This window comes from Brassica oleracea, chromosome C9 (assembly GCF_000695525.1).
Source record: "Brassica oleracea var. oleracea cultivar TO1000 chromosome C9, BOL, whole genome shotgun sequence".
NCBI lineage: Eukaryota > Viridiplantae > Streptophyta > Magnoliopsida > Brassicales > Brassicaceae > Brassica > Brassica oleracea.
In genome coordinates this window covers 8,767,871-8,779,830 of record NC_027756.1, presented here as the reverse complement: position 1 = coordinate 8,779,830, position 11,960 = coordinate 8,767,871, and the positions used below count along the sequence as shown (strand labels likewise).

Here is an 11,960-nt window from a genome sequence, read left to right as displayed (position 1 = left end):
TGCCCTTGGTTGTTTTTCAGTAGCTGATCAACCTTGGCAGTCAGCTCATCTATCTTCTGGGTGTCAGAACTGTTCCCTTTCTTGGAGCAATCACTCTCCTCGTTCTTATTGGCTGAGGTAACAGCCATGTTCTCTATGAGTGGTCTGAGTCATGAAGTTTCCATTGCTGGCAGAGTTCATAGCACTCTGAAATTCCCAGTCAACTCCATCATAGAAAATTTCCAAAAGGTAGTCGTCATCAAATCCATGGTGAGGACATTCTCTGCGATAGTCATTGAATTGCTCCCATGCGTCGCAGAAAGGCTCATCAGTGAGCTGTCTGAAGGAGGTGATCTTGTTCCTCAATGCACCTGTTCTCGCCTTAGAGTAGAAATGGTTGAGGAACGCTAATCGGACCTATTCCCATGAAGTGAGAGAGCCGGTAGGGAGAGAGTTCAACCACCGTGCAGCTTTTCCATCAAGAGAGAATGAGAATAGCATGCCCCTGATGTAGTCTGGTGGAACACCATTCGCGCGAGTGAAACTGCAGACTTTTTCGAAGCTCTCAATATGCTCCATGGGAATTTTTGTAGAGAGACCAGAGAACACCTTTCTCTGTACTAGACCGATCAAAGCAGGCTTGATCTCGAAGTCTTGTCTGAGGCAGGGTGGGGGAACAATGGCAGAGCGCGTAGTAGGAATGTTACGTGGAAGGTTTCTCTCCCCGATCAGAACAGTCTGCGCCTATTGTTCCTGCTGTTGTTGGGCAGCTTGTTCCTGCGCTTGAATGGTCTGCTGCAACTGTTGCATCTGTTGCTGCATGAGTGCCATAGCAGCAGCGAGATCATCCTGATTGGCGTGATCACCCATGGTGGTGGCGGTTTGCCTTGGCTGTTGACGATTTGTTCTTTCTAACCTTGCTAGCTCCTGGTTGGTAAGTGTAACCAATTCTCCTTGTGCGTTTCTCCGAGTATGTCTACTGATCATGCACCTGGAACATTAGTTACAACAAAAAGGATAGAGCAAGTTAGAGGTCTTAGACTAAATAAATAACCGAAAAATAAAGGTAAAAAGATGGTCCCCAGCAACGGCGCCAAATTGGTATTACGTGTATACGCACACCAATTAACCTAATGTGCACACTACCACAATCGAATGGTATGTCAATGTAGCACTTTATGATCGAATCCACGGAGACCAACGATTACACTTTATCTTTATGGGATCAATACTTAGCTAAAACAATATGGGGGTTTTAAGATTTGAGGGTTTCGTGAGAAACAAGTAACAAGATTAATTAAAGTATTCAGATAATTAAAATGCTAGCCTAGGGTGGTTTGATTGGGTGTTAAGCAAGTGTGAGCGAAACAATTATTCAAGTTCAATTAAGAGCAGGTCTAGAACTCGGATCACTCAAATAGAACAGTCCACTGTCGTGGTACTGCTCCCTATGCTGATCGATCTTGATACATAAACTCTCGTTTGGATCAAGACGCCACAGCAAGCAATAGAGGTCAAGTCCGATATGTTCACAAAACACCCTAACATCTACTTTCGCTGGTTAGGGATGCAATGCTCATTCAAGTTATGTCTACCAACCTATAACACTTTTGATGAATAGATTAAACCTAGAATCAGGCACTAAGTGGTTAACTTGACGCATTTAATGCAAGCATTAAGAACAATTATGAATGAAGACAATCAATGGTTTCACTTATCTATGTTTAACTCACGGATCTAACAACCAAACACCCTAGACTAAGCAAGTTGACTACTCATCCATGAATAGAGAAAACCCAGAGACAGAGACTGAATAAAACATGTGTAGATAAAATAGAATAAGGGTTCTGGGGGTTCTTCTCTATGGTGAGAGAGATGGAGCATTCTCCCTTTACAAAGTATCAAATCACCAACCTCTAAAAGCTCAAGTCTGGTTCCTTGTGTAAAAAGTAGCGTAGAATATAAAAAGAAAGAGAAAAATTTGATATATCAAAGCCACCGGCGGCTGGGAGAAAAAGAGGGGATAATTAGGGCAAATCCCGTAATGACTTGTAGTTTCCTTAAAAATCTCTGCTGCTGGAACATGCACTTGGGTTGCTCCGCTCTATCCGGAACAGTCACTCGGGTTGTTCCGCTATCGGGAACAATCACTCAGACTGTTCCGCGTGAAAATCTCCTGATTGCATTCTTTTCTGCATCCTTTGTTCCAACTGGTGCATCTCTTATCCAATGCAACTCCAGACCTATAATGACTCGAAAAGGACTAGGAAGACTCGATAATAACTTGAAAACCAATTAAAAAACATATATACGAGATGCCAAAAACACCATCTATCAGAGAAGAACACCTTAAAATTTTAAAATAGAGGGTCTTTTTGGAAATACTCTGAAAAAGCGTATCAAAACTAGTGTTGTATATATTAATTGACAAGTACATCCAATGTTTTTGATATTTGTTAACATTTCTTATTCCAAATTTGACATGTCAATATAATAGTACTTGGATCTTTATAGAATTCGCTTCTGGCGCCAAAATCAGACTTTTGTATTCGTATAAACGTAAGGTGGCCTCCAGACTAGGGTCAATGATCGATGCGTTTGATTAAAGAGAAAGTTGGAAAGAGACTTCGACCGATGCCTCTTTGTAGAATTAGCTTCTGGCGCCAAAATCAGACTTTTCTTTCTTTGATTTAGTTATTTTGGGATTTAGAAGGGGAATGGACCCATTACTTTTACTTATTCTCTTATTCCCTTCTTTGATTTATTAAAAACAATTAACAATGAGACGCCTTATCCTTTATAGCTCCATTTTTTGGAATATATATCGTTTTTTATTTTTGTATAAAATATAATCATTTGTTGTACTAAAACAGGAGTACACTTAAAAAATAACCTTAATTTTACATTGTATATTACGAAAAATGTTATTAGAAAATGATCTTATTGAAATCTATGCATGTTTTTAATGTCTAATGACTTTTTGATCTATTAAATAGAATTAACGAGTCGTCTTTTTTTTTTGGATAAAACATAAAATATTTGAATATTTCTTAAACATAACAACTAAAAAGATACTTCAATATTTTCTTAAAGATTTCATTTTAATAAAAATGTTTCACTATCTATTTTAAACATACATTGTATATTTCTTTTTATTATATTAAAACAAATTTGTATCAAGACAAGATATGTTAAAAATACAAGACGGGTTAAAGATAATACATAAATTATATTAAAAATAATTTCAATACTTTTAAAACAGGGATAAAAATCTGGTGATCTACTTAAAACGTTCATCTCACAATGGATATCTGCTTATTTCTTACTTTTTAGGATTTGGAAACCAAGTTTAAGATATATATAAATATAAAATGGATGACAATATGGAGGCTGGTTTATGTTATGGTCACTTGAATATACTATATGTTCATACACTAAAAGAACTAACACTAATAGCATTACTCAAAAAAAAAAAAAAAAAAAAGCAAGCTATAGAGTATTCAAATATCAAAAGCAAAGAAGATTCCACGGTGTTTTTCCTTTGATGTACGCGGCTTTAGAGTTCACATAGTTGGTCTCATCTTTCTATTAAATAAGAACCACTGTAAGGAAATCTCTCACTCTCTCACCGTCAACGACGTTTAAAATTAGGCATGGGGAACTGTTTATTCGGAGGGTTAGGCAACATGGAAGAGTACTTACCTACCAAAGTCACAAAACCGGACAGTGGAGTTCTAGAGTTCTTCTCCCCCATCGCAGCAGGCTCCAACGAGTTGAAGACTTCTGTCGGAAACTGTCATGTGAGATCCAACAGCGAGTCCTTGCCAGTGATAACTCCGTATGGAAAGTCTCTGGATTACAACCGCAGGGTGTTGAAGAGATCGTACACAAACGTCTTTTCAAAAAATACCCGACATAAGGAGAAGAAGAAGACGAGGAAGCGTATGAGAAACAAAGGTGATATATGGAAAGTGAAGCTGGTCATAAACACGGAAGAGCTGTTGCAGATATTGTCCGAAGAGGGAAGAACAAACGAGCTGATAGAGAGTGTAAGAGCCGTCGCCAAGTGTAAAAACGTTGTCGCGTCCGAGATGAACTTGTCGGTGGTACAGGTCTAAATTTTTATTTTTATGGTAGATCTTCATCTACATTATTTAGATGTTGTGGTTTATGAGTTTACTTGGCAACTTGCCATTAACCCCAAAAATCTTTTGCGTGTGTTATTTGATTCTAGTCTATGACCAGTCAATTTTAATATATAAAGTTGTATGTGTTTAATGTGAGTTTGGTATGTAAGATGATTACAGTTTACTAAATTTATACATATACATATACCTATTATTAATCTACCCTATTAAAAGAAAAGTACGTACAATATAAAACTATTTTTTTGTTCATGTGTTTATTAAAAAATAATCATGTAATCTATTAATTAGAGTCTAATTCTTAACCACTATAGAAACATCCAAGCAAAGAAAAACTGGATATGAACAAAATAGTAGGAACGAAGATGAATGATACCTTCTTATTAAATTTAATTAAGAACAATTTTGTGTAAAAGGAAAGAAAAAGCATTCCTTATTCTTATGGAAAATACTCTAGTGTGCTCAGTAATCAATTTTATCTCCAAACACTTAAAATCATTGTTATACATATTGTAAACAAGTTTTTTGATTTGAATAAATTGAACATTCTTTAAAAAAAAAAAACATTCTGTTGTCCAAATATACAGTTTTATTTTCAATGAGTTGGTGCTTCTCTGGAATTTTCAGGATTGATCCTAAATGTTGAACATGCGCTGCCTCTATTGAACTGTAGACTAGAATAACATCAAAGAATGCAAAGACATAACAGCCAAGATGCAGGCAAAAGCTAATCAAAATCTAATCGCAACAAAATACAACAGCTTGCTTTTTATACTAATTTGAATGAGTGACTTATTGAAATGAAAAGTAAACCAATGAATAAGCTTATCTCTTCCAGCTAAGCTTCCCATTTAGTTCACTAAGTCATACCTCCTCTGTTTTGCTCCTCCCCGTTTCGTATAATAACATTGACGTAGCTTATCACAATGTTCCATCACTCTTCTCTCCTCTCATTCTCTTTCTCCTACAGTACCTTAACATTATGATTACCGCCAACAGAACAAGAGCTATTGCCCCTAGCGACCCTAGAACCGCGCCAAATATCATCGCTTTGTTACTCTTACCGGAGGAAGAACTACTAGGCATGTCGGAAGCAGAGAGTCTAAGATAAAGTGTATTCCCCTCACTGTAATCTTCTTCGAATTGTTGAAGATTGAAGACATCTTTAGTCCACATCAAGCATCGGTTCGAGCTTTCGTCATGTGCATAAGCCAAACAAGAACAGTTCCCTAGACAAGTCGACCCGCAAATACTAAAACTAGTTATCCCCCATACCTCTAAATTGTCAGGTAGTTTCACGTTGGTAAGAGGCAGAAACTGGTTAACGACTCCACGAGAGCATTGTAGCTCGGTCTTTCCAACGCAGCCTGAAGAGTAATCCTTCATGTCCCAATCTTTTTGCGACACGGGCCTAAACCCACGAGGGCATTGGCAAAAAGGCTGGGACTTGTCGCTGCAAATCCCAAAGGAGCCACAGAAAGCATACACTTGACATTGTTGTCGAGGCTGAGACCAAAACAAGTTCCACTGGTTGTTGTTGTTTAACCAAGTGGACTGCCTAATCTGTCCCGAAACGTCCATGACGAGTCGTGAGATGTTGGCCTTGTTATAGATGGAGTAAGTGAAGTATGACTCTGTTGCGTTGGAGAAAAAGCTGTAGTTGAAGATGTAGTTGAGTCTCATCTCAGGAACTGAATCGAAGATCTTGCTCTGAGGGTTCCAACGACCACTCGACCAGTACTCCTTGGACCCGTTCCAGAGGATCTTGTAAGCTGTTGACTCGTCTAGCTCGACAGAGAACAAACCTGGTGCTGGGTCTTCAATACTCGTCCACGACGTGAGACGTTGACTTTTTTTGGTTCGTTTGTCGTACCGGATTTTGGCTCCGGGAAGCCACGTGTCACCGAGATGATCGAAGCTTTGCCATAGAGGAGAGCCGGACTCGTCTCTGAGAACGAGATTGCCATCATCGAGCAAAACGGCCTCGTGAGCAGAGGAAGAGTTGAGACCGGTCGACCAAACTGGAGTCTGGTTGTTTCCGTCGAGTAGAACTAAGTTACCGTTGGAGATTTTGAGAACTGATGTTTTCTTGTCGGAGACTGGTTTGTCTCGGTTAGCTACCCAGACGATTGTTTGTATAGAGAGTTCTTGGTACCACATACCTATGTACAAGTTTGTAGAATTACCGGGTTGGAAGAAACCCATTTTGAAAGTTCCGCCGGAGGATAAGATTGTCTGGTCTCCGGAGAGAGTGAAGTCAGCGGAGATTGTATCCGCGGAAGAGACATGGGTGCAGAGGAAGAAGAGGGAAAACAGGACGAATAACAAGAACAAAACCATGATAAAAGCTTATTAGAGGTAGGGGGAGAGAGATCATATGAAGAGTGTGCATTTTTTATAAAGCTTCAAATCTTTTTAAGTCTACGGTCGTGCTCCTTGACTAGTCGCCAGGTTTAGTTTGTCAATGGAGACTTGTAAGAAAATAATAATCAGAAAGAACAGAGAGAAAAAAAATTGTTTGTTTTTTTTTTTGTGTGGTTGTTGGTTAGTGTAGAAAAGTCAAACAAGTTACAAGAATATGATGGAGTGCATTGCTCTCTATAGGGCACATTTTGTCTTTGGAGTGCATTGCTCTATGGGTCCTACTGTGAATTTTCTCGGGGGACTATTACAAGAAGAATACAAGAAGAATCTGTAAACCAGAGCTGAACATTTTATCCATTAAATTTGATTCGATTTGTTATTCGTCTTAATTCGATCCGAAATTTTCGGATAACCGTAAACTTTCGAAGCAAATCAAATACTAAAAATCAATATCCGTTAAAATCAAAGCAAATCACAAATATCAAAATTTTAAGAAGCGAATATCCGCTCCGATCCGGAAATATATAAATATATATACATCTTGATTATACTTAATGTTTTAAATGTATAAGTTTATATAATTATTATTATAACATATGATTTGACAAATTCTATTCACATTATTACTTATATAAAAGTATTACATAAAAAAGAAGATAAAAAATTTATAAAACAATTATAACTTTTTTCTTAAGTTTTGTGTTATTATAATTGTTAACTAAGTTTAAAATTTATAAAATATGTAGTTTCACTATTTCTTTTAGTTTTTATTTTGTATATCATGCAAAAAAATATTAAAAAATAAATTTGAGTTAATTTTTTAAGATTATTTGTATTAATCAAAGCGAATGACATATCCGTAAGTATTCGTAAATATCCACAAATATCTATTTATTTTTCGGATATCTGTTTTTCCGGATATCCGTATTTTTCCGAAACAAATCAAATCGAAAAATTAGATATTTGTAACATACGAAGCAAATCACAAATACCTTCAAAAATCTGGATATCCGATCCGTCTACCGTGCTAGTGTGAACGATGATAACACAAGACACAGAAGGGAAGTCAAGAGAGAGTGTGTGCGTCACTGTGTTGTTTCAAGACAGCTTCCTAAACTGAGAGAGTTGCTTTGTAAAAATCAGTATAATTTTCTTGTAGTTCACTTTCATTTCATCTAATGCATTTAATTTTCTCAAATCAAATAAGAACCCAATAACACTTTTAAAATTCACCATTTGATCAAATATGATCTTAACGTGTCCACCACAACTAAAAAGATTAATTATAAATCCATCTTCACATGCTAGTACTTTTTCACCTAACTTAGTTCTATCAAACTGTTTTTTCCTAAAGAAACTACACACTTACTTGGAAATATAGGATCAACATCTTTATGACGAGCAATACTTTCATCGATTCTCAAATTATAAGTAAACTCTTGGTTTCTATATTTATCAAAAACAGAACTACACCTACTTGTTTTAAAGCATTATCAATGGACATAGATTAAGATTGTAAGTTCTTACTCACCGACCTTATAGTAAACAAAATCTCATACAAATAAACAATGCCAAGAATTTTTTTATAAATTATCAAATGGCATGATTAAGGTTTCAACATCATAGTATCATCACATGATTCATATAATATAAAGCTGGCCTTACTTGTGGTGATTGTAATCCAATGATTTAATTCGAAAACAAACACTAATCAAAGTTTTAACATGAAACAACAGCGATATGATGTTAACAGTCCTCAAGTCATCATATAAGGTCGTGAATGTAATGGTTCTAATGGAAATGATGACGATATAATGCTCTGTAGAATGATGAGGTTTAAGAAAATAAAAGTTTACATAAATCTGCAACAAAGAAATAATTATACAACGGAAGAAAATTAAGTGATTCCTTTTACAACTACTTAAAACATATAGTAAATATTACACAGTTCATAACACAATGCGTTGACAATACTAAACTAAGCCGACGAGTTATTGTTGGTCGTTTTCTTGGAAGAAGAAGAAGAATGGTTCTGTTTCTGTGAAGAATTATGGCTTGAGGAAGATGAAGACTCAGTGAAGAAGACAACAGATCCATCGTTTTCAACTAGAGCTTGAATCGATCTCGGAAACGGCGGCGTATTCACTTCCAAAACACCTTCAAGAATCTGAACAACTTGACTCATCGCTGGTCTATGACTCTCCTCGTCCTGTATGCACCAGCACGCCACTTTACAAGCTCTCGCCAGCTCCTCCGTATCCACGGATTCGCCTTCTAGTCTCGGGTCAAGCAGAGAGCGGATGTCTTCATCTTTGGTGAGCACGGTCGCAGCCACACTAGGAAAGAATCTGACCTTCCCGTTCTCTGACTGCTCAGTGTTTCTTCTCCCCGAAACAATCTCGAACAGCATCATCCCGTAGCTGTAAACATCGGCTTTCGCTGTAATCGCCACTCCGGAGATCCATTCTGGTGCAAGGTAGCCTCTTGTGCCTCTCATTGTCGTCAAAACCCTGCTGAAATCTCGGCCCACGAGCTTCGCTAAGCCGAAATCAGCAACTTTGGGACCGAACTGTGAATCTAACAAGATGTTTTCGGGTTTTATGTCGCAGTGAATGATACAGTCTCTACATTCGTCGTGCAAGTAAGCCAATCCTCTAGCTGTCCCTAGCGCGATCTGGTACCGCAGTTTCCACCCCAGGACGTTCTTCTCTTCTCCGGTTTGGCTGATGAAAAGATGAGAATCCAAAGAACCGTTTGGCATGTAATCATACACAAGCAGTTTCTTGTTTCCTTCGGAGCAAAACCCGCGAAGCCTCACTAGGTTCATGTGTTGGATTGTTCCTATTGTCACTACTTCGGTCCGAAACTGCTTCTCTCCTTGGCTTATACCCTCAAGCCTCTTCACCGCAATGACGCTAGAATCCTGTAAAGCTCCTTTGAACACAGAGCCGAAGCCTCCTCCTCCTAGCTTCTCCGAGAAGTTCTTAGTCGAGTTCTGTAACTCTCTATAGCTAAACGCAGCCAACGTACCATCACTCTTCTCTCCTCTCATTCTCTTCATCCTAAGGTTCCTCAAGATTAATATGACAGCCAAAAAAACAAGAGCTACCACCCCTAACGATCCTAGAACCGCGCCGATTATCATCACTTTGTTACTCTTACCGGAAGGAGAATTACGAGGCATGTCGGAAGCAGAGAGTCTAAGATAAAACGTGCTCCCCTCGCTGTTATCTTCCTCGAGTTGTTGAAGATTCAAGACATCTTTACTCCACATCAAGCATCGGTTCGAGGTTTCCTCATGTGCGTAAGCCATACAAGAACAGTCCCCTAGACAAGCTGATCTGCAGTTCGTTGATCCTAACTCCTCTGAGTTGTGGTCAGGTAACTTCACGTTGGTAAGAGGCAGAAACTCGTTGATCTCTCCACGAGAGCACTGTAGCTCAGTGTTTCTGACGCAGCCCGCAGAGTAATCCTTCAAGTCCCAGTCTTTTTGGGACACGGGCCTAAACCCTTGAGGGCATTGGCAAAAAGGCTGGGACTTGTCGTTGCAAATCCCAAAGGAGCCACAGTAAGCATACACTTGGCATTGTTGCCGAGGCTGAGACCAGAACAGGTTCCACTGGTTGTTGTTGTTCAGCCAAGTGAACTGCTTGATCTGTCCCGAGACGTCCATGGCGAATCTCGAGACGTTCGCGTGGTTGTAGAGGGAGTAAGTGAAGTAGGACTCCGTTTCGTTGGAGAAGAAGCTGAAGTTGTAGATGTAGTTGAGTCTCATCTCAGGTACCGAGTCGAAGATATTGCTCTGATTGTTCCAAGGACCGCTCGACCAGTACTCCTTCGACCCGTTCCAGAGGATCTTGTAAGCGGTTGACTCGTCTAGCTCCAGAGAGAACAAACCTGGCGATGGGTCTTCAGTACTCGTCCACGACGTGAGACGTTGACTTTTCTTGGTTCGTTTGTCGTACCGGATTTTAGCTCCGGGAAGCCACGTGTCACCGAGGTGATCGAAACTTTGCCATAGAGGAGAGCCCGATTCGTCTCGGAGAACGAGATTGCCGTCGTCTTGCAAAACGGCGTCAAGTGCAGATGAGGAGTTGAGACCGGTGGACCAAACTAAGCTGTTTCCGTCGAGTAAGACTAAGTTTCCGTCGGAGATTCTGAGAACTGATGTGTTCTTGTCGGAGACTGGTTTGTCACGGTTAGCTACCCAGACGATTGTTTGTATAGAGAGTTCTTGGTACCACATACCTATGTAGAAGTTTGTAGAATTGCCAGGTTTGAAGAAACCCATTTTGAAAGTTCCGTTGGAGGAGAGGAGTGTCTGGTCTCCGGAGAGAGTAAAGTTAGCGGAGATCGTATCGGCGGCGGAAGAGACATGGATGCAGATGAAGAAGAGGAAGAAGAAGGAAGAGAGGGTGCAGAAGAAAGAAACCATGAGAAAAGCTTAGAGGAAAGAGAGATGAAGAGAGATCATATGAAGAGTATGTGTTTTGTAAGAAAAAGCTACAAATCTTTATGTGTTTACGGTCGTGTTCGGTTGTCAATGGCGAATTAGAAAATTTCGGAAAGAAAAGAGATTTTTCTTTTTTGATTTTTGTGTGGTTGGTTGTTTGATGGAGAAAAGTCAAACAAGTTACAGTGAGTCTTTTCTTGACCTCGTCAAAATGAATTATTATTAGTCGTCTTTTGTTTTTGTTTTTGTTTTTGTTGTTGTTGTTGTTGTTGTGAATATATAAATGCGATCGATATTCATAAGTTGCATTTAAACCGAACAAACACCTATATCGTACTATGATTGAAGTCTGATGACTCCACCTGTTTTATGAGCAGATGATCATCTTCTCTGATTAGTACAACCTCCTTTTTAATGTTAGATTAGTTGTGTGATTGTAATCAAAAAAAGTTTTAGGAGGAGGGGACTCTCTTGTCCCCTATATATTAACCGAGAAACATTTGAAAAATTAAAACCTTAATTAATTAAAAAAAACCTCAAATCATAGGTGGCACTCTAAATGTCTTCTAAATTTCATTTCAAAGAATTCTAGAGCATCTAATATAAAGTATAGTTTAATATAATGGTGTTACATTATTCCATAATTATATAACACTAGAGAACATTATATTAACCTAAATATAGGAAGTATGTATTCTTTTCTTAAATAAAAGCTACGGAATTACCTAATATAATTTATATATATGGCAATTAATAATTATGAATAATAAAGATTTGATAACAATTTTTGCATCCTTCTTCATTTTTGTTTAAATTTATATTATTAAAAAAATTAAACAATCACATTAACCATATAATAAAAAAAATAGATTTTTTCTTATATGTTATATTTTGAATTTTTTAAAATGACTTTAAATTACAAAAATGAGGAAACCTTATATGTTCTATATTTTTTTAAAACGACTTTAAAATACAAAAATGAGGTCACCTTATATGTTATATTTTTCTTATATGTTAGA

General features: G+C 38.1%; 3 protein-coding genes across 3 annotated transcripts; 1 reads left to right on the top strand and 2 right to left on the bottom strand.

Annotated features, from left to right (window-relative positions):
• Positions 1-3,559: 3,559 nt before the first annotated feature.
• Positions 3,560-4,262, top strand: LOC106316644. Its single transcript, XM_013754521.1, has one exon. It carries the CDS (start codon positions 3,633-3,635, stop codon positions 4,095-4,097), a length of 465 nt encoding a protein of 154 aa, XP_013609975.1. The 5' UTR covers positions 3,560-3,632; the 3' UTR covers positions 4,098-4,262.
• A 545-nt stretch (positions 4,263-4,807) lies between these two features.
• LOC106313743 (G-type lectin S-receptor-like serine/threonine-protein kinase At2g19130) lies at positions 4,808-6,639 on the bottom strand. The gene has a single exon (XM_013751642.1). It carries the CDS (start codon positions 6,462-6,464, stop codon positions 5,046-5,048), a length of 1,419 nt encoding a protein of 472 aa, XP_013607096.1. The 5' UTR covers positions 6,465-6,639; the 3' UTR covers positions 4,808-5,045.
• Positions 6,640-8,274: 1,635 nt separating this feature from the next.
• Positions 8,275-11,138, bottom strand: LOC106318461 (G-type lectin S-receptor-like serine/threonine-protein kinase At2g19130). The gene is made up of 2 exons (XM_013756453.1): positions 8,416-11,138; positions 8,275-8,341 (listed from the first exon to the last, which is right to left on the bottom strand). The coding sequence occupies exon 1, from the start codon at positions 10,921-10,923 to the stop codon at positions 8,467-8,469; it is 2,457 nt and encodes an 818-aa protein (XP_013611907.1). The 5' UTR covers positions 10,924-11,138; the 3' UTR covers positions 8,275-8,341; positions 8,416-8,466.
• Between the last annotated feature and the right edge of the window lie 822 nt (positions 11,139-11,960).

What these genes read in the sequence shown, in the direction of transcription:
- LOC106316644 (XM_013754521.1), top strand. Translation starts at nt 3,633, where the DNA reads ATGGGGAACTGTTTATTCGGAGGGTTAGGCAACATGGAAGAGTACTTA.
- LOC106313743 (XM_013751642.1), bottom strand. Translation starts at nt 6,464, where the DNA reads ATGGTTTTGTTCTTGTTATTCGTCCTGTTTTCCCTCTTCTTCCTCTGC.
- LOC106318461 (XM_013756453.1), bottom strand. Translation starts at nt 10,923, where the DNA reads ATGGTTTCTTTCTTCTGCACCCTCTCTTCCTTCTTCTTCCTCTTCTTC.